This window comes from Hydractinia symbiolongicarpus, chromosome 14 (genome assembly GCF_029227915.1).
Source record: "Hydractinia symbiolongicarpus strain clone_291-10 chromosome 14, HSymV2.1, whole genome shotgun sequence".
Lineage (NCBI taxonomy): Eukaryota > Metazoa > Cnidaria > Hydrozoa > Anthoathecata > Hydractiniidae > Hydractinia > Hydractinia symbiolongicarpus.
Window position 1 is genome coordinate 9,144,851 of NC_079888.1, and position 23,228 is coordinate 9,168,078.

Sequence of the window (23,228 nt, forward strand, 5' to 3'; positions counted from 1 at the left end):
AGTTTCCAGCAACGGACATAATGCCTGAATAATTGCTTCACTAAACATTGTTGAAATTAGTGTTAGCACGTTATAAGATGTAGGGAGTTACTCGAGTGTTACTACCACACAGATGGTCACGTGCTATCTTTTTTGTATCATTCTGTGCCGTAGTGAGAAACAAGACGTGAGTTGTTAGTGGCCGTTTTATAGTTTTATTAAGAAGAAACTTATGCGAATCCTTTTATTTGTCGTGCCCGTTTTACGATTCCCGACAACATTGCTTGCATGGACTTTGAACACTAATTTTAGTGATTTATGTATCAGTTTCTGATAGGTTTTCCTACCTTAAGGCATTTTTATCACTTCAACGTGGATTTTCCAAGAGCAGAGCTATTTTAATTTTATGAGAAGTTGCAGAAAAGATGATGACCAATAGCTACATTCTCCTGCAGCGATGACAAGGTTTTGTATTCTAAATTAACCCTTTTGATAGACCTTCCAACACATACTTTTGATTGGTTAATATACAAATCTATTCTTATATAGACCAGGCCCCAAAGGTGTCAAGTACCACCTAGGCCGGGGAAAATTTTCTTTGGTATCAAAATGTAGCTTAGAAATAGGAGTTTAAAAAAAACATGGTGAATGGCCTAACACCGTAGGATGATCCACCTATCGCACTTCTTTGTAGCGGTGATGGAACTTGTTAGCTGCTGTTAAAAAATGACTTGATGTCTGAATAGAATTAATTCTCAATGTCTTAATGGGTAAACTGCGGCGGATGAATTCAAAATCCATTACATCTATGCAAAACATTTCTCTGAATTCTATTCTATCCTTCACTTTTTCTTCAATAATATTAAAATGGGCATTTTTTTTTCTTCGCCTTGGCCCACTCCCTTGTATTTTCTACGGGTCGCCTGAGTCCGTAATGTTTAAAAGCACAAGAATCGCAGATTCTTCCCACATTATTTTAAAATTATGAATGAACAATCAAATGTTCGACTGAATGTTCAAATAGCGTTATGCAATCCAGAACTTTTGTCCGTGGTTTGCTCTTGCCCGTAAGGAACTTGTTTTTTTAATTTGCGTTTCATGTTATTTATCAAAAAGCTCATTTGTACGTTGCTTATACAGTATCTATTTTTAGCCTGGCTAAGGGTTCTTAGTAAATCGGTTGCTTGTAAAAAAAACTTTCACTTCATAGATTTAAAGATATTAGCCCAACACTAGGTTCGTGTAAGAAACAAAAAACCTTGCTTAATTCAGAGATTTACTGATAATTGGATTAATTCCCCTTAACATTTACATTGCTCGGTATAAATCTGAAATCTTTAAGTAAGTATTTTCCACACTTCAAAACATATTTGTTACCACAATATGCTCATAATAAATTAGTAAAATTTATCTTCACTAAAAATATGTCCCATGATATTTTTTACCATATTCTAAATTAGTAAATTTTATGACTGCCAAATATAATTTTTACACATTTATGCACAATTTTTACACACATGAGTTACAACTATTTAACAACAAAAACATTGTGCATAGTTTATACGCACAATACTTTGGACGCTTAGTAAATTCTCTACCAAAAATATAAATTCTTACCAAATATATCAACTTTTACCAAAAATATTAGTTGCATTGTTATTCTTTCAGCTTTTAATACACATTTTTCAATCCTCAAAAATGCACAGCTTTAATATTTTAATTCGTTCGTTTGTACTTTTTTTGCAAATTAGTAAAATTTTGGGTAGTTTTATAGTTAATAGTTTTAAGAGCCTTCCAGATGAATAAAAAATCCGCATTATGGAAAAAATAAGAAATATCTTAATCGTGTATTAACCAATCAAGTTGGAGATTTTTTTGAAGCTAACAATAATTTTGTGTCTTTATTATTTTTAGATATTAGCAAAATTCATATTTTACATCTCTTTAAACATGTTTTGTTCATATGCTCACAAATTAGAGAAATTCATTGTCGCCAAAATACTCAACATTTCCCAAATACATTGTACATACTTTTATGTTCTTTTTTCTGTATGTAAATATTATATGTAAATATATATCTTGTAAATATATATTATATATATTTTTTCTACATTTGCACAAATTAATATTTGCTTAGTATATACACTTTTTATAAGAATATGTCTGATAAGAATAGTATGCTGGGATTTCGAGCTAATTTATGTTTAAAATAATGGTAAAATAGGAATTATAACCAGCTGCTAGGTTAGAATTTCGATAATCTAATAAAAAAGCGTGTATCTTTAGCGAGAATCTTGTGCGATTTTATATATAATTTTTCACAGTATTCGCAAATTAATTAAAATTTATCTGTAAAGGTTTCTACGTAATGTTATAGAATTTTACATTTACAAGTATAACCACATGTTATAATATATTCCCCCAATAACTAGGTCTTCACTAGAGCGTGACAACTTTGGTATTAAGCGAACGGTAATTAACAATTTTCACGCATTGCAAACATATTACCGTGATTTTAAAAATATGTCCCGATTTAAACACCAAACAAGCTACCTTAGCAAATGCGCGCTCCAAAGTTTAAAGTGTTTAAAAATTTTGGGTGTGAGTGAGTTTTACGCTTCAATATGTTTTAAACATTTCTAAACAGGAATAAAAAGGACTCGTATCTCCACAAAATCATTTTAAAAACAAGTTTTTAAGGTTTCAAGTAGCCGTTGAAAGTAAAGTTTTTAGCAGCAGTTTATTAGTTGAATCGCACAATCAAAAGTAAGTATTATTTGCTTTCTTTGTATTTCCACTTTTAATTGACTTGTAATTTATATTTATTGATATCATATATAAGATCATAGCAACCGATTCGCTTTGTGCTAGGGATGCTAAAAATAACAATTTCCCGGATATTTAGCTACAACGGGTGAAAATCTGATAACCAGAGTACTTACGAACGGCGAACCCGTGGATTTTTTCTCGGGCTAACAACTAGTTTATTATGCTTGTCACCTGTTGTCCTATCATCAAATGGCGACCCTTGCGCGATTGTGTTGTTAAATGGCTTTTAACTAAAAACAAAGAGAGGTTTCCCGCTGAGATAATTATTTTCACCCATTCAAGAAACAATTCTGTTCCTTTTCCTACTTTTCAACAAAATATTTATTTGTTGTGTGAATACTTGCGAGCGAATTCGGTTAACTTTTAGTAGAAGTTTCGAAAGTCTTCGATATTGTTTGATTTTCTTCTCACCAATTATTTGAGAAAATTTCTCTCAATTTTTTAAAAGTAGTTTTTAAGCAACTCTAATACTAGGTAGAAAGTAAGGACATTTCTGAAAAAGTATTACCAATCATAATAACATTATCCTCGTCTCCAAGACCCTCTTGCCCCTGAGCCATTATTACGGCCCCTGAGCCGTTATTACTGATGTGACTCTGTCCTCATAATAAAACTCTAATTTTGGACACAATTTGGTCAAAAAATCATGTTCTGCATTCCTTTTTGTTTAGCATTTAATTTTTTGTGGAATACTAATATCAATTCTTATAATTATGGGTTCTTTTGTAACGTAACGACTCGTGTGCTAGTTTCGTGTAGTACTACTAAGAACAAAATCTGACTAAATCTATCCTTCTTTTTTTAAACCATTTTAGCTTGAATATGGCTTTCTTCAAAACACTTGCATTTGTCTTGCTTGTTGTTTATGTTAGTCATGTTTACACTGGCATGCAAGAAGAAGCAGATGATGCTTGTAAAGCCAAACCACAATTTTACGAAGGCACAAAAAGAGTGGTGAATAATCTTGGTGCTGCATTGAACATGCCAGTGGGTGACGGAACAGGATTTGACAAAGCACATGTGGTACCTACAGGTACAATGCGAACACTGATATGCGGACAATTTGCTGATTTCAAAGACGAAGATAAAATTAGTGATTGGAAAAGCGGGATCAGTGATCTAATAACGCGACTGCATACGATTGATCAAGAATGGAAAGATCTCAACACCTTGAAACAAAACCATAACGACGCCTGGAAAAAATTTGTGCAGAAAAATAAAGATAACAAGAAGAGTTGCGAAGATCTTCTTAACAACATTGATGACGACGATGCACGCTCTGATGAAGAAATAGCAAAGAATTTAAAAGCATTATTGAAATGTGCAAACAGTGCTCCGGCAAACTTAAGGGTAGGTCATGCCAGAACCAACAATGCCATAGGGAACGAATTGGATCCAATCTTGAAAAGACCAGTTGCTGATGATCATAAAGTAACGAAAGCAGATTTGACTTCAAAATCGAAACAATACGATGGAGAGTTGGGATTGGAATACAAGAAGTATGCTGATGGTGGAATTATGACATCTGATCAACCGTATCGCGGTTAAAAGAATTTAAGGATTGTATTAAAACAATAAAAGGAATATTAGTGTCGAAGATAATTTATTTGTTACTTGCTATTATTAAAGAAATAAAGAAAAAAACGAAGAATTTTCTAAATTTCACATTTACATTGGATTTAATTAAACTATAAAAGAACGATAATAAAAACAAAAACATAATGAAAATACCATAATACTAAAATTATTTACTTGGAGACAAAACCGTCTATCAAAATCTTGTTATTCCCTTTTATTTAACGAAAAAAAAACACAAAATAATTTAACGTCTGTTATTTCTCTATTTGTAATCAATTTAATGTTGATTTCAATCACTCAAATCGTTGAAGCATTAAGTTCTTTTGTTTTGAATTAATTAGTAAGCCTTAGTGGTTTAAACGTACTTGAAAATTAATAAAGCGGGAACTTAGTGAATTGACGCGCATTTTTTATTTCTGGACACATGCAAGACAATAAAAATTTATAGGATACAGACACAATTTTTTTTAAAAAACGTCTAAATTTTAGCCGCAAATGTTCTTAATCCGAAAAATATTGAATATTTCGACAAGAAACAGGAAAAAATATGTACGATAACATACGGATGTTGTGGCGTAGGGGCAGGCGGCTGGGCGAGGGGGATGGGGGAATGGGGCTATGACCCCTGTTGTTTTTTAACGTAGCAGAAGGGCGCTATTGGATGCTTGAAATGAAGTGCACGGAATAGCGTTCTAAGAAATAAAATGCTCCATGCTGTTCACGAGAAAGTCAAGTGAATTTTGTCATGGAAATTTAAAAAACTTGCGGATTTCCCTTTTCTATAGGCTAGCGACGCTGGGGATAACGCATAATTGACTTGTTTTGTCAAATACTCTGATTTACTATTACGGGATAACCTGGGCAAGCGTGAAATTTTCTCTCACGTTAAAATCTAACAAAGCGAAAACAGTGAAACATTAAGCGCCATCGCACACAGACAATTTTTGTACCTACGAAGACTTTATAGATGGATACTGATGAGCTGAAACCATAATTTTTTTTATTCCATGCAATGAACACAAATCTTAAGGACGAATTTTTTTCTTGTTCTGTGTTCTTATTCCATTTATTGACATGTGAAATATATACAAGATTAGAGTGAAAATAAAAAAGTTATAAAACAAAATAAAATATGCATAAAGTCTGTAAAGATAAAAACCAGACACACATTCATTCAGTATGTCTGTGGTCCAACGTACTACATTAAACCAAGAGTTCAAGAGTCTTTTTTTTACTAATTTAGTTTAATTAAAACCTTTTGTTTTTCTAGATTTTTTTCAGCCTCATTGACCAACCTGTAAATAACCACGCCTTGCTGCTGTTAATTTCACAAATTCAAATATTTACAGTTCAAGTCAACAAATGCAGCTTTTTAAAATTATATCGTCATAGTATGTACATATGGAACAAAAAATATTAAAAATTCTGACTAACTGGTGAATCAACAATCTCAAGGCGGACAAAGCATTAGATTAGAATAATTTCAACATTACATTCCCCCCCCCCCCCCCTCCCGACTTTTGTTATCGAATTAGCGTACATTCGTACTGAATAATACACATATATAATAGCACTAAGTAACTGCCACACTAACACTGGGCTGCCGAAAGTATCAATTCAAAGTTTTGTCCTCAGATTAATATGACATTCAAAATTTCCTAAAATCATTCCATTAGAAAGATTATTACTAGTGAACAGTAGGTTAAGACTAATTCCATCACCATCAAATAAATATATAATAAATATTAAAAAATAAATACGAAAACCTGCACCTGCACAGAGACAATCTATAAATAAATAAATAAATAAACCAAATATTTGCCACAAACACAATCGCATTCCATAAGTAAAATCAAACGGACAGTTCAAAACATAGCTGAAAAAAAAAAACAAATAAAGAAAAAAAACTATTTTAGTCTTATCATAAAACTATTTATTTGAGACTTGAAGTTTCTTAGAACTTGCCAAAAGAAATTATTTGCTGAGTCCCAACTTCTTATAAAAAAAAGTGTAACTAACTAACGAACGAACAAACAAATGAAAGAACGAACGAAAGAACGGACGGACGGACGGACAAAAATATGGACGATAAATACATTAACCTAAGAGTATCGACTCAAAATAAACGTCTTATTTCTCTTAGAGATTTCCTACATGACTAAAATTCCTGATATATACCTCATTTTTAACCTATTTGGACCAGCATAAGCACATTGATAAAAGGCTGTAAAAAATTGAAGAACAAATGTGAATGCCAATATTTCAAAAAATAAATACAGTTCTGATTGACCAACCTGGCTTTTTTTTAACATATCAAAGGAATTACTGATATTCGTGACAGAGCGAATATCCTGTAACAATTATGAACAAAGACAATATTTGCATCTGCTTTTTTTCTTCGTTTTTTAAAAGAAGTCTTGTCAAGAAGAGCCTTCATAATTTCAATCAATCTTATGTACTTGCATAGCATAGTTATATAGTAGACCACGTTAAGAGTTTTTCCGTACACATCAAAAATTTCCTTCCTAATCTTTTTTGATTTGCTGCCATTCTTAAAATTTTTCATTGAAAATGTCCTTTTTAAATTTCTTAAGAATCGCCTCCATGTCTTTAAAAATTAAAATTAAAATATATCTTATTTTTTTATTCTGTCACAGTCTCTGCAACTTTATTAATAACTAATCCTGAATTACTAATGTCGTGAGTGGTGTCGTTACTGGCTAATGCCTTATTATCGCTGCTAGTACTACAATTTTGACTCGAATTTATAACATTCTGAGAAACATGAGTATCAACAACAATTTCTTCTTCTTCTGTATTCTCTTCCGCTTCTTTTTCCAAAGGAACGTCCATATCCTTGTTGTTGTTGTTTTTGTTGTTGTTGCTGTTGTTGTCCTTATCTTCTGAATTTAAAGGACTAAACAAAATAAAGATTTATTAAAAAAAAAAATATACAATAATTGACAATATCCTAAAAGCAACTTTTAGCCCTTGTACAAAACGAACATTATACAGAAATTGCTCCAGGTTATAAAATAAACTTCACACGACGGCTATGGAATTCCAAAAAGTTCCAATTCAGTTTGAGAATATTTCTGATGGAGCCATGTAACTCTCTCTTAATTTGGAGACAGTGCAGACTTGAAACTGGACCGTCAAGCTAAAATACCGCCTATAAATACCGCGCATTTTCAAAAAGTAAATTCCAGGACTTTTTTTTTTTGTCTGATTAAAACAGAATTTCCAAGAAAAAGAAAGCTGGTAAATTCAAACGACCAAGAACACTAAAATCTAAACAAATTTTTTTAAAAGAAACACAATATTTCTGAACTTTTCACTGTTTTTATAGAGTCAAATTTGAGGTGTTATAAGGACTTCACGTGACAACTCGGTGAGAATCCAGCAGATTTGATACGTACTTGATAAAAACATTGTCATGTAAGCGAAGTTGCATGTTTTTTAATGTTCTTGAGTGAACAAAATGATCGTCATCTAAAAAACAAAACAAATGATACAAGGAAACCTACACAGTTCCAGAATTTAAATCTGTCAATGTAACGTTCTTTTATCATTATTTTTTTACGTAGGAAAGTTTCTAATAGGACTGTTATCAACAAGGTTCCTGCGAAGAGGTTCCTAGTGCATTTAAAGCTCCCATTTGAGCTACGAAAGGCGCGCAAGCAGAGCAACCACTGATCTAGACAAAAACCAGACATATTTAAGATATCAATTATATTCTCATGCTGAATGCTAAGCAAAAATGAACGATTCACACTTTTATAGTCATTTGCATAACTCAACTGAAGGCAAACACTTTGTCACAGGTCATAAGCAGGTTTCCGAAAATGTAAATAATTTTCAATACAATTACTTCGCTGAATTGTCATATATGAATTAAAAAAAAAAATAATCATAAATAATAACAAAAAAGATAATCATAAATATATTTTTGTGAATATCTTATACATTACATTCTCGATGGACAAAGAAGTTAAATATGGCCGAATAGCTTTACTTTGTTAAGAAAGAGCACAAAAAGAAAGATTTTATGCGTTATCGAGGTTAAAAAAGTTGTTAAAATCTATTTTTGTTTCTAAGATATTTAGCTTCAAAGATTTACTTCTGACCTTTGCGACATCATCTGGGCTTTGGCCACCAATCAGTCCCTAAAAACAGTTTCGTCGTACGTAACACTTAAATTCATCTCTTGTGTAGCCATGTATAACCCCTCTGCCAATGTTTCTATCTTGTTACTTTGATTTATCACCACCTTATTCTAATATATTACTTTTGGTAAATACCGATTCTTGCTGTGCATGTGTGTACATCATATTACAAGCCGAAAAAATTGAAGATGAAGTAAACAAACTTTACCCAACATAAAAATCTTCAAATGATATTTAGTGGTTGGCAAAGCCAACAGCACAGTAAAATCTGGCGATTAACCACAATCAATTGTCAATTAAACAGATTTTATGCAAGTGTTGTCCCCAGGTTGGTGCACATACGTTAAAGTTTAGTTTAAAGTAATTACCACTATGTTACTTTTTACCACATGTTATCACTATGTTACCACTATGTTACTTTTTGTTACCACTATGTTACCACCATGCTACTTTTTACCACTATGTTACCACCATGTCACCACTATGTTACCACTATGTTACCACCATGTTACCACATGTTACTTTTTACCACTATGTTACCACTATTTTACTTTTTGTTACCACTATGTTACTTGTATGGCGTCGTAGTATAGTGGTTATCACTCTCGTATTTTGTGCGGGAGGCCAGGGTTCGATTCCCCTTGACGGCGATTCAATATGGGCAATTAAATATTACCATACCCTCGGGTTAGTCCAAGCTATGTGAGGGAAATTGGGGAGATAGCACACTATGTGGGCCGTTGGATGTGGCAGGGAGTTGTCTGGCAGAGCACTGACCCTAATTGAGTTTGCGTAGCTCAGAGAGCATTAAATACTCCAGGACTCCCAATCAAAGCCATGGTCCCTCCTGTAAATAATAGACAGGGTATTGTGAGGCTAGCCATGTAAAATATGCATATATCTATCTATCTAGCTAGCTATCTATCCTAGAAATCGCTTGTCTCACTATGACAGCGAAAAAGCTTGCAAGTAGAATTTGTTTTTTTAAAAAAATCTTAATAACTCATAAATTTTCTTGTTATTGGCCACAAATAAAGGGGCTAGGAAACGAGCCCATTGATTTTTGACATTAGTGACTTAGCTTAAGACTGCAGAAAAGATTATAGACAATGAACACAAAACTAACATGTTACCTCCAAAGGAAAAATAATATTAGCTAAAACAATGTTTTATCAAACAAAAAAATATTTTTTGTTAGGAATAAACTTTTGCAGATGACAAATAAAAAGCGGGAAAATATATCACCAAAATCGGAGTTGGATTTGCAGCAAAAGTTTTTTTTTTTAGGTAATTCTGAGTGTGACCTGTGTATTAATTTTTGGAAAATAATTTGTCTTGACATGTGAAAAGAAAATCTTACTAACACCTTGTGACTGGACATTAGTTTCGTGGAGGGGAGCTTTCAACTGCAAAAATAAGTTCCCCAATTTTTTAAAGCTCTATCAGGGCATAACTGGATAATAATAAAATTTACTGTCTCCTGAAAAATGCCAGATATACACTTCGTTATAACATAAGCAAAACTACTCGATACTTTTAATTTTTGGAAAATACCATTAAACCATAAAAAGTAATTATTTATAAACCGGTTGTCTATATTGTTGCTATAACGTGAGGAATGTAATTTCCTGTGCTTGTGGATGGTCTGGTTATTACAACGTTATTTAGAATGTACAAGCTAATACCATCATAAAAATGTTTTTATTGTATATTATAATCTTTCTTGTATTTTTTTTGTAAAAATGATCAAAAAATGATTATCTCTTTTCAAGAAATCACAAAATGGAGCCATTAATATGACCTTAAAAATCAAAAGTCGTACCAGTCAAATCCATAACATCCCAACTGTTGTTGTCATTTAGATCATTCATAAGGTTTTCGTCATTGTATCTCCTACAAAATACAGAAATCTTATCACATTCACATATAGACATGTCTAGGGCTTGTTACAAATAGATTTGCTATAAGGCGAATTATAACAATTAATAAAAGTAAGAGTTGTTTCTGCACTGTTGTTGTTGATGTTTTTTCATCGGCTTTAGTTTTCAAAAATATTTTGGCTTTGTTTATAGATAGCACTAGTCTAGTGAACTAAACGCATCATTTTTCCCTTTTTGATATTTTTGATGAGAGAAGGAAAAAAGAGAGCGTAAAAAAACACAGGGCAATGGCGAAAGCAGGGAAGAGAGACAGGTATCCTCTCTAAGATACCACCCATGTTTTAATAAATTTTGGTAATCTACAAATCCATTATATTTTTACAAAAACAACGACACATAATGCACACTGACAAAAAGATATTTCTTACCATTTCCTTTTTGGCAAATAATCAATATATTTTTGTTGTCCTGTCTCCGGATTACTCCACACCCAAGTACGAAAACAGGAACCGAAAACTCTGTCGAGGAACACACTCATTATTGATGATTTCGAAAACACATTTTTTATAAAATAACTGAAAGAACAAAATATTTATGAATTATTTAATACACATAAGCATACAGCCAAAATGGCAGGCAACTATACACAAGTATGAGAAGGATAGGGCATAAAACGAGTAGCAGTTAAACTGAAGATTTTTGACATTAAATAAAAATTTTGTTTTATAAAGCTTGATTGAATGGTTTGTAAAGCTGTACAGCTTGATTTAAATGAATAGTTTCACAAACCATTGTGAAATTTTAACTTGGAGATGTTTGATAACCAGCAACAACAGTTGTTAATCTAGCTTGGTTAAACAATCAGACATGATGGAAGGGTGGAAAGTACACAATGAGTGAAATTTAGCAATAGTATTGAAAAAGTGAGTATATAAGGATATTTTTTTTCAAATAAATTTTCACAAAACCCCTGCTAAGCAGTGCCTTTTGTGTGCTTGAAGATTAATATTAATTAATAAAGGTTGAATTATAAAATCAAAAACTATAAAAATTATAAAAACACTACTGAACAAAATAAAAATTATACGTTAAATATAGACTATGGTCAAATAGTATTTTTTTAACTCAAAGAAAGAAAGGGCTGCAAGCAAAAAATACTAGACGCCAACTTTGTAATTGTAAAAGTAGTTACGTGGTTAAACGTGGTTAAGACTAAAATTGTTATGACAATATATAACAAAATTTTTTTCTTTAGCTAAAATAAAAAAGACAGAAAATTTTCGTCATAACACCCTCCTCCGTTATAAATAACTTCCAAAACAACAGCAGCACATTCTGTATAATTTTTAAAACAACACAAGAAAAAGTCTTTCTGCATGTGGCAATTGATCACCATAACTATAATTAGATATCATGCTGACTCTCTGGTTGTGAAAGAACATGCTGGAAGTGATTTCACATAATGAAAGTAGCGAAAGCATTTAAAGAAGTAGACAGAAAGGTTGAACTTTATTTGAAATTTATTTTTTAATTTTTTTTTTAATTTAAAAAGAGCAACTAAATTAAAAAAAATTTAAATTTTTTTCTTTAATATAACTCGCGAGTAACATGATATATCTTTTTAAGGATTTACTGGCGAGTAGTTTAATTATTGCGTACTTGGGTTATTAAAAAGATTACTCTTATTGTACTCTTATTGTACTCGCATTGTACTCTCACTCTGAATTATTTTACTCGCATTTATTTGTACCAGTACTCTCAAAGATGTGTAGCTTTACTCGCAAGTGACCTTAAAAATAAATAATTTACAACTTATTCGTCGTCAGAAAAAAAAAAATTCCCCGATTAGTGCACGCCTGAGGTATTTAGTGTTATTTTTTAGCGTGCGAAGATCGTACAGGCGTGTGTGTGGGCACGTGCGATCGCACGCCATTCCTGACGAGGCCTGTATAAGGGTTTAAAAATTTTGCTGACATCACCAAGGACCTGCTAAATATCACAAAAAAAATTTGTATACCCATTGCCTTCATTGTATAGATCTTGAACAACAAAAAACAAATGTATATGATCATGTACTTTTGACAAACGGAGACGGAAATATTGTGGGTTAAAGGGTTTTTAATGATGTCATCAACCCATCCATACCCAAATTGGTGCCAGGTGGTCCTTAGTTGCCCACACGGTGAAAAATGACGTCACCACCTTGTTTCCAAGTTATTTGGCCTTAAAGTTTTAAGTGCACTATAATGGCTTCATTAACTTAAATTAGAATATTGACGTCGCGCCATAACGTCAGAATGTTTAACATTTGAGACATAAGTTTCTCGGCTACATCTAAGGAAAATAAACACATCCACTTTGTCTGTTACAGACACACACACGGTGGCATATTATTATATAGATGTTTTTTTTCTTAACTAATATTAGTAAATAGGTGCCACACAGCACACACACATCATATCCTTTAAAAGTTGTCACATAAGTTGTTAGAGTCAAAAGGGCTTAGCGTGGAAAACATTCAGAAAGGGGTATAGCTAGCTGTTCTGCCCAGATTGCGAAAATGGCCTGTTTATAAACAGGACATTGGGATTATATACACATGGCCTGATTATGTTTTTTTTGCGCTGATTATGCTGTGGTGACCAGATTATAAAGGCTAATAAAATGGCTGGCCAGGCAGGCTGTGATTAGCATTTACTTCGAACTTTTGTGAATGAAACATTGACCAGGCATGGCGAAAGAAAAAAGTCTTGACATAATTTTTCTCTGCAGGGATAAAACACCATTAAAAACTACGCATAGTAAGAAAAAAATGTTGACGCAATTCTTAGCATAAACTCCTCTTGTGAGTACATTTCAACATAATATATATAATATTCGTTTTGCAGGAATTAAGTTTTGGGAAAAGTTATTAAACTTGTGAATCTTAAAATTTAGTTTTCACGAAATTTTGTTTCATTTGAGAACAATAACAACTTTGCCACCAAAGCTATTTGCTTGTCAGAGTGATGATGAATGATATAAAAGCCAACCTGCCCCGATTATGATTGTTCTATAGGTACCAAATAATAGTTTTAACTGTTGTGTACATAAGTGCCTAATATATAATATAAAAAGTGTCATGTTGTACAGGAAGCTTGCATCCTGATTATGTTGCCCTGGTTATGTATTTTCTGCCCTGTTTATAAACAGAGGACAAGCTGCCTTACATAATCCGGGCAGCATTCATATGATCCGGGCAGAACATAATTCGGGGAACGACTTCATTTAGCACCGGGCTTATTGGTCCCGACACACGACGTACAACATAACTAGTACCCTTCATACTTTATCGATATTAAAAGTCCGACAGACGTTCAGTCATACTTCTCCAACCAAATGGACCCGACAAATGAAACCGCATTATCCGACATCCTCTCTATATAACAAATACATATATTTTCTGTCAATAATCCATAACCAACGTAATATCGCATAATACTGCATAATACTGCATAATACCTTCATAATTCAAAAAAAGTACATAAATTTTCTGTCGATGGCCATAACAACGTAATATCGCATAATACTGCATAATACCTTCATAATTCATAAAAAACACATAAATTTTCTGTCGATGGCCATACCAACGTAATATCGCATAATACTGCATAATACTGCATAATACCTTCATAATTCAAAAAAAGTACATAAATTTTCTGTCGATGGCTATACCAACGTAATATCGCATAATACTGCATAATACCTTCATAATTCAAAAAAAGTACTTAAATTTTCTGTCGATGGCCATAACAACGTAATATCGCATAATACTGCATAATACCTTCATAATTCATAAAAAACACATAAATTTTCTGTCGATGGCCATACCAACGTAATATCGCATAATACTGCATAATACTGCATAATACCTTCATAATTCAAAAAAAGTACATAAATTTTCTGTCGATGGCCATAACAACGTAATATCGCATAATACTGCATAATACCTTCATAATACTCTCTGTCGTTACATAAAAAATACAAAAATTTTCTGTCGATGGCCATACCAACGTAATATCGCATAATACTGCATAATACTGCATAATACCTTCATAATTCATAAAAAACACATAAATTTTCTGTCGATGGCCATACCAACGTAATATCGCATAATACTGCATAATACTGCATAATACCTTCATAATTCAAAAAAAGTACATAAATTTTCTGTCGATGGCTATACCAACGTAATATCGCATAATACTGCATAATACCTTCATAATTCAAAAAAAGTACTTAAATTTTCTGTCGATGGCCATAACAACGTAATATCGCATAATACTGCATAATACCTTCATAATTCAAAAAAAGTACTTAAATTTTCTGTCGATGGCCATAACAACGTAATATCGCATAATACTGCATAATACTGCATAATACCTTTATAATTCAAAAAAAGTACATAAATTTTCTGTCGATGGCCATAACAACGTAATATCGCATAATACTGCATAATACCTTCATAATTCAAAAAAAGTACTTAAATTTTCTGTCGATGGCCATACCAACGTAATATCGCATAATACTGCATAATACTGCATAATACCTTCATAATTCATAAAAAACACATAAATTTTCTGTCGATGGCCATACCAACGTAATATCGCATAATACTGCATAATACTGCATAATACTGCATAATACCTTTATAATTCAAAAAAAGTACTTAAATTTTCTGTCGATGGCCATAACAACGTAATATCGCATAATACTGCATAATACCTTCATAATTCATAAAAAACACATAAATTTTCTGTCGATGGCCATACCAACGTAATATCGCATAATACTGCATAATACTGCATAATACCTTCATAATTCATAAAAAACACATAAATTTTCTGTCGATGGCCATACCAACGTAATATCGCATAATACTGCATAATACTGCATAATACCTTTATAATTCAAAAAAAGTACTTAAATTTTCTGTCGATGGCCATACCAACGTAATATCGCATAATACTGCATAATACTGCATAATACCTTCATAATTCATAAAAAACACATAAATTTTCTGTCGATGGCCATACCAACGTAATATCGCATAATACTGCATAATACTGCATAATACTTTTATAATTCAAAAAAAGTACTTAAATTTTCTGTCGATGGCCATAACAACGTAATATCGCATAATACTGCATAATACCTTCATAATTCATAAAAAACACATAAATTTTCTGTCGATGGCCATACCAACGTAATATCGCATAATACTGCATAATACCTTCATAATACTCTCTGTCGTTACATAAAAAATACAAAAATTTTCTGTCGATGGCCATACCAACGTAATATCACATAATACTGCATAATACTGCATAATACCTTTATAATTCATAAAAATTACATAAATTTTCTGTCGATGGCCATACCAACGTAATATCGCATAATACTGCATAATACCTTCATAATACTCTCTGTCGTTCCATAAAAAATACATATTTTTTCTGTCGATGGCCATACCAACGTAATATCGCATAATACTGCATAATACCTTCATAATTCATAAAAAATACATAAATTTTCTGTCGATGGCCATACCAAAGTAATATCGCATAATACTGCATAATACCTTCATAATACTCTCTATCGTTCCATAAAAAATACAAATTTTTTTTGTCGATGGCCATAGCAACGTAATATCACAGAATACAGCATAATACCTTCATAATACTCTCAATCGTTCCATAATAATATTATATTTTTCTGTCAATAATCCATAACCAACGTAATATCGCATAATATTGCATATTACCCTTATAATACTCTCTATCGCTACATAACAAATGCATTTTTTTGTAGATAGGCTATAACCAACGTAATATGCCACATTATTCCGCAGTAGAAACAAGTGTTCTCCCTGGAAATGACGTATCAAAATTTCTAAAGTAGACCAATTAATGCAAAGTGATCACATATTGAAAAAAACAACAATTGAGGTTGAGTATACATCCATTTACCAATAGAAATGATATTATGGCAAAATACTCTTCTGCGAAATGATACATCAAAAGTCCTACATTAAAAGTCCTCAAGCACGCCAATCAAGAGAAGACTTTATACTTTAAACTAAACAAACACTGATGTTGAATACACGTCAATACACAAAGAGACACTATATTTTGGACAAGTACTTTGCCGCGATATAAAAAAATGAAAGTTCTAAAGCAGACTAATCAATGTGTAGACTTTACACTGTAATTGAACAAATATTGAGGTTGGATACACATCCATCCACCAATAGAAGTCATATTTGACTAAATACCCTCCAAGAAAATGACACATCAAAAGTCCCAAAGCAGACCAATCGAAGGAAAAACTATTCACTATAAACCAAACCAACACTGATGTTGGATAACAATCCATTCACAAATAGACACTATACTTTGGACGAATACGCTTTCGCGAAAAGATGAAGCACGCCAATCAAGAGAAGACTTTACGCCTTAAATTAAACATTCAGTGAGGTTGGGTGCACATCTATGCACCAATAGAAACAATATTCTGGACAAATACCCCTCGCAAATGACACAGTAAAAGTCTTAAGCCGTTAGATTTGAGGAAAGATGTATAGTATGCACTAAAAAGGCGGTTTTGTTCTATATACACATGCAATAGAGACGACAGTGACAGCTTGGATAAGACTATTTAAAAAATGACCTAATAGATCTATTCAAATAAAGCCTCCCTAAACCAGTAAGTAAATGGGATATTCCACAATACATGGCTAAAAAACAACCTGGATGAAAGTAAAGGTCGAAATCCTAGCAGAAAAATTAAAAGAAGTCTGTAAATGTGAGACACATCCATACGTCATTTAAGGTAACACTTTTAGAAGTTGAGGTATGTGCAAAATAAGATCTGAGATATTTTAAAAGACCAATCAAAGAGAAAATTTTATACTTTACCCTGCACAAACACTTATGCTGGAAATACATCCATACACAAATAGAAACAATTTTATGGAGAAATACCCTCCCTGGAAATGACGCATCAACAGTCCTAAAGCAGACCAATCAATGCGAAAGCTTTACAATATAAACCAATCTGAGGGAACACGTTGCACTATAGAGGTATTGAGGTAGGATACAAATACATCCACTAATAGAACAGATATTTTGACAAAATACCAAAACTGCATTCTGGACAAATATTCTGTAGCGAAAAAACATATTAAAAGTCTTAAGGCAGACCAATCTGACGACAGACGTTATAGTATACACTGAACAAGCAGTAGTGCTTTATACCCATTGATTCATCTATAGAAACAATCTCTTGGACAATTACTCTTCTCTGAATAGCATGTTAGATGTCCTAAAGCAGACCAATCAAAGAAAGTGGTTGCAACCTTAACGGTTATTTTTATAGTATAAGACCACTGAGGTTGAATACATATCTATACACCAATAGAAAGATATGTTCCAATAATAGATGCTAAACAGCAGTTAGTATTCTGTACCCATCGATACAACACCAAAAACAATATTATAGACAAATGCCATCTCGTGAAATGACATATTAAAAGTCTCAAAGCATGTCGATCTTAGGGAAGTCGTCAAACAATACATTGAACAGACAGCAGTGTGCTATACCCACTCATACTTCATTAGAAGCGATTCTATGTTCATTCGAACTGACATTATTAGATGTCCTAAAACATGACAATCCGAGGGAAGACGATATACTATACATTAAACAAGTGGTATTATTCTATACTTATCCATACACCAAGAGATACGATGTTCTGGACAAATACCTTCCTGCGTAATGACACATCAAAGGTCCGAAACCAGACCAATACACTACACAATATAGAATCTTAGATCCTTTAAAAGGGCAAATAAATTCAAAGGAAAACCATCTTCTGGTCAGTAATAAAGCAGAAATGCTGGACCCATTCATAAGTCAATGAAAAGGAAATTTTGCGAGAATTTTTAGCTCCATTGAAATATTAGATGCCCTAGCAGAACAAGACAAATAAAATATATGTACGATACAGTAGACAAGCAGAGGTGGAATATACCCTTGCATACATCACTAGAAAGATACTTTTAAGAAATATCGCGTGCGAAGAAGATAACGTTCTAGCAGACCATTTGAAGTAAATCTTTACTTTTGCAAAAAGGCAAATCGGATACCCATTCATAGCTACATCACTAAAGAGATATTCTGCGAAAGTAACCAAACGCGGAAAAAAGTATTAAATGCTCAAGCACAATAATTTAGTGCCCTAACATCATAACTTCCCTTGTGTTAGGTTATAAATTATAAAACTTGGTATGGATGATATCTGTCACATGACAATTAAAAATCATGATTCAAATGCTGACTTTGTCAGAATTTCTTTGCGGACGTCAGCATTATTTCTCTTGCATTTGTGTAGCTTATGATAGATTTTTATTATTTTTTTTGTAAATATTGACAAAAATAATGTTAATTTTAATAATTATATAAACATTTTAGCTATATATGCACACCACCTGGCGAAATTGTCAAAAAGAGAATAAGAGCCCTGGGGGGTTGGATATCATATCTGAGAGCGCTAGGCCAACCAGAATGCCTAAAATCCCGTATTTCCCGCTTTGCAAAATCTAGACGATTAAAATAGAAGCGTCCGGTCACGTGGTCGATATAAGCCAATAAAAACGTCAGTCAAAGATTTTCACGATCCCGAACCTGCCCGAAATGCACTTTGCTGTATTATGCGGAAGATGCTTTATCCAAAATGCCATTCCGTGGTTTAAAATTAACTCTTATTCAAAATACTTCGGCATTAAATATGGCTTCCTTTAACCGCACTTATTACCCAGATCCCCGATTTACCCAGATTTTATTGTGGAAGTAGAATTTTAGGTAAAACAGGAAATGTTGAATGATGATGTGTTTTTTTGGAAGAAATTTATTTACATTTTTTACAAAACCATTTCCTTCGTGACAAAGCTTGGACATTTGCAATGTTTGCACATTTATCGTGAAACCACTCCATGCACTTTGAACATTCCACCATTTCATCGTCCGTATTGTATGGCATACGGCAATCGCAATATATTTCTACCAAATTTGTTTTTTCGGCCTTAAAGTTCTCTTTCTTGCACGTAGCTTACTTGGAAAGGGAGTCATTTGACCAGCATCTAGACATGACAGAAGGTGTGGACGAAGAGAATCATTGCCATATATCTTATCGCATGCGTGTTCACCGAATGCTAATGATGTAGCAAAAGCAATCGAAAACAGGCCGCAGTCAACTCCATTTTTCTGTTGCTGAACAGGCATAACATCGATAACAAGTTCTTCTGATTGGCAGTAAGAAAAGGCGGCGATTTGATTTGCAACATCTACGGAAACGTTTCCACTTGTCAAGCTATCAAAAATTTGGCAATACCTGTTGTTGACATTTGCCACGCATATCCAGTGCAAAGAACCAGCATGAAGCAACTGGATGTAATTTTCTTCGTATTTCACGATGTCAAAACTTTGCGTCTTCCCAACAACCGTGTCTTGAAATCCTCCTATGGTTGGGAATTGTGACACCAAAAGACTCTGTGCGATGTTTATTGACTCGTCAGTTAACATTTGTTTGTTAACAATGGCGCTTCTTTCTTCTTTAGAGAAAAGTAACTTCCTTCTTTTCGGCAAAGGAGTGTCACACTCAGACACATGTGTTATCATAACTTCGTCATCTTCAGGAGTGTTTTCATCCTGTGGTAGTTAGATAGATGAGCAGAAAATGGTCAGACTAAAACGGCAAAACGAGTAATGGAAAAATAAATTCGCTTACTTTGAAATCTGGGAAAAAGGCGATGTCACGAATTATGATTTTTGCTGGACAACCAAGTTTTTTCGAATTTTGAACCATAAACCGAGCCTTACACTGTATACCTTGCGATGTGTTTATTATAACTTAAAATTCACCAGCAACTCCGAATGATTTATCTTTTTGATAAACAGAGAAATGGGATAATGATTTTATCTCGAGATTTCTAACTGCTGCATCGACATTTTCCATGGATTCGAATATATATTTCTGTTTTTCTTTACAATCTACAAAGTATCCGGTGGAAAAAAATTTTCGATTTTGATTTATTTCTAGCTTTTATTTTTTCTTTATAATATCCAAGAATAATAAAAAAAAATTTGACAACTTATCATCTAGATTTTCATTATTCGTTTTATTTATTTCCATTATTGAACGATGATTACAGTTCGAAAGGTTTTATTTTAGTTGAAAACTTCAACGGTATACAAAATCTCAAAAACACGTGCGTGTGCCTCCAGCAGGCTTTTTCCGCGAACTCCTGCTAAATGCGCACCCAATGCATTTCGGTGTATTACGCAACAAAACGTCATATTTGAATGACGTAATTCTAATAATAATTTAAGTTTAAAACCACGGAATGGCATTTTGGATAAAGCATCTTCCGTATTATGCGGGGAACGACTTCATTTAGCACCGGGCTAAGTGGTCCCGACACACGACGTACAACATAACTAGTACCCTTCATACTTTATCGATATTAAAAGTCCGACAGACGTTCAGTCATACTTCTCCAACCAAATGGACCCGACAAATGAAACCGCATTATCCGACATCCTCTCTATATAACAAATACATATTTTTTCTGTCAATAATCCATAACCAACGTAATATCGCATAATACTGCATAATACTGCATAATACCTTCATAATTCAAAAAAAGTACATAAATTTTCTGTCGATGGCCATAACAACGTAATATCGCATAATACTGCATAATACCTTCATAATTCATAAAAAACACATAAATTTTCTGTCGATGGCCATACCAACGTAATATCGCATAATACTGCATAATACTGCATAATACCTTCATAATTCAAAAAAAGTACATAAATTTTCTGTCGATGGCTATACCAACGTAATATCGCATAATACTGCATAATACCTTCATAATTCAAAAAAAGTACTTAAATTTTCTGTCGATGGCCATAACAACGTAATATCGCATAATACTGCATAATACCTTCATAATTCATAAAAAACACATAAATTTTCTGTCGATGGCCATACCAACGTAATATCGCATAATACTGCATAATACTGCATAATACCTTCATAATTCAAAAAAAGTACATAAATTTTCTGTCGATGGCCATAACAACGTAATATCGCATAATACTGCATAATACCTTCATAATACTCTCTGTCGTTACATAAAAAATACAAAAATTTTCTGTCGATGGCCATACCAACGTAATATCGCATAATACTGCATAATACTGCATAATACCTTCATAATTCATAAAAAACACATAAATTTTCTGTCGATGGCCATACCAACGTAATATCGCATAATACTGCATAATACTGCATAATACCTTCATAATTCAAAAAAAGTACATAAATTTTCTGTCGATGGCTATACCAACGTAATATCGCATAATACTGCATAATACCTTCATAATTCAAAAAAAGTACTTAAATTTTCTGTCGATGGCCATAACAACGTAATATCGCATAATACTGCATAATACCTTCATAATTCAAAAAAAGTACTTAAATTTTCTGTCGATGGCCATAACAACGTAATATCGCATAATACTGCATAATACTGCATAATACCTTTATAATTCAAAAAAAGTACATAAATTTTCTGTCGATGGCCATAACAACGTAATATCGCATAATACTGCATAATACCTTCATAATTCAAAAAAAGTACTTAAATTTTCTGTCGATGGCCATACCAACGTAATATCGCATAATACTGCATAATACTGCATAATACCTTCATAATTCATAAAAAACACATAAATTTTCTGTCGATGGCCATACCAACGTAATATCGCATAATACTGCATAATACTGCATAATACTGCATAATACCTTTATAATTCAAAAAAAGTACTTAAATTTTCTGTCGATGGCCATAACAACGTAATATCGCATAATACTGCATAATACCTTCATAATTCATAAAAAACACATAAATTTTCTGTCGATGGCCATACCAACGTAATATCGCATAATACTGCATAATACTGCATAATACCTTCATAATTCATAAAAAACACATAAATTTTCTGTCGATGGCCATACCAACGTAATATCGCATAATACTGCATAATACTGCATAATACCTTTATAATTCAAAAAAAGTACTTAAATTTTCTGTCGATGGCCATACCAACGTAATATCGCATAATACTGCATAATACTGCATAATACCTTCATAATTCATAAAAAACACATAAATTTTCTGTCGATGGCCATACCAACGTAATATCGCATAATACTGCATAATACTGCATAATACTTTTATAATTCAAAAAAAGTACTTAAATTTTCTGTCGATGGCCATAACAACGTAATATCGCATAATACTGCATAATACCTTCATAATTCATAAAAAACACATAAATTTTCTGTCGATGGCCATACCAACGTAATATCGCATAATACTGCATAATACCTTCATAATACTCTCTGTCGTTACATAAAAAATACAAAAATTTTCTGTCGATGGCCATACCAACGTAATATCACATAATACTGCATAATACTGCATAATACCTTTATAATTCATAAAAATTACATAAATTTTCTGTCGATGGCCATACCAACGTAATATCGCATAATACTGCATAATACCTTCATAATACTCTCTGTCGTTCCATAAAAAATACATATTTTTTCTGTCGATGGCCATACCAACGTAATATCGCATAATACTGCATAATACCTTCATAATTCATAAAAAATACATAAATT

The 23,228-nt window shown here is 32.6% G+C and overlaps 3 protein-coding genes across 3 annotated transcripts; 1 reads left to right on the plus strand and 2 right to left on the minus strand.

Moving 5' to 3' along the window:
* The first annotated feature begins 2,523 nt into the window (after nt 1-2,523).
* On the plus strand, nt 2,524-4,590 carry LOC130625822 (uncharacterized). The gene is made up of 2 exons (XM_057440937.1): nt 2,524-2,745; nt 3,624-4,590. Exon 2 carries the CDS (start codon nt 3,631-3,633, stop codon nt 4,354-4,356), a length of 726 nt encoding a protein of 241 aa, XP_057296920.1. The 5' UTR covers nt 2,524-2,745; nt 3,624-3,630; the 3' UTR covers nt 4,357-4,590.
* Nucleotides 4,591-5,411: 821 nt separating this feature from the next.
* LOC130625664 (probable serine/threonine-protein kinase pXi) lies at nt 5,412-11,030 on the minus strand. Its single transcript, XM_057440764.1, has 4 exons — nt 10,861-11,030; nt 10,375-10,445; nt 7,806-7,878; nt 5,412-7,303 (listed from the first exon to the last, which is right to left on the minus strand). The coding sequence occupies exons 1-4, from the start codon at nt 10,968-10,970 to the stop codon at nt 7,030-7,032; spliced, it is 528 nt and encodes a 175-aa protein (XP_057296747.1). The 5' UTR covers nt 10,971-11,030; the 3' UTR covers nt 5,412-7,029.
* Nucleotides 11,031-19,387: 8,357 nt separating this feature from the next.
* LOC130625987 (uncharacterized) lies at nt 19,388-20,503 on the minus strand. Its single transcript, XM_057441110.1, has one exon. The coding sequence runs from the start codon at nt 20,147-20,149 to the stop codon at nt 19,532-19,534; it is 618 nt and encodes a 205-aa protein (XP_057297093.1). The 5' UTR covers nt 20,150-20,503; the 3' UTR covers nt 19,388-19,531.
* Between the last annotated feature and the right edge of the window lie 2,725 nt (nt 20,504-23,228).

What these genes read in the sequence shown, in the direction of transcription:
- LOC130625987 (XM_057441110.1), bottom strand. Translation starts at nt 20,149, where the DNA reads ATGATAACACATGTGTCTGAGTGTGACACTCCTTTGCCGAAAAGAAGG.
- LOC130625822 (XM_057440937.1), top strand. Translation starts at nt 3,631, where the DNA reads ATGGCTTTCTTCAAAACACTTGCATTTGTCTTGCTTGTTGTTTATGTT.
- LOC130625664 (XM_057440764.1), bottom strand. Translation starts at nt 10,970, where the DNA reads ATGAGTGTGTTCCTCGACAGAGTTTTCGGTTCCTGTTTTCGTACTTGG. An exon ending in GGATGTTATGGATTTGACTG is followed by an intron (nt 7,879 to 10,374) that starts GTACGACTTTTG and finishes TTTGTTTTTTAG; the next exon opens with ATGACGATCATTTTGTTCAC. An exon ending in CATGACAATGTTTTTATCAA is followed by an intron (nt 7,304 to 7,805) that starts GTACGTATCAAA and finishes TATTTTGTTTAG; the next exon opens with TCCTTTAAATTCAGAAGATA.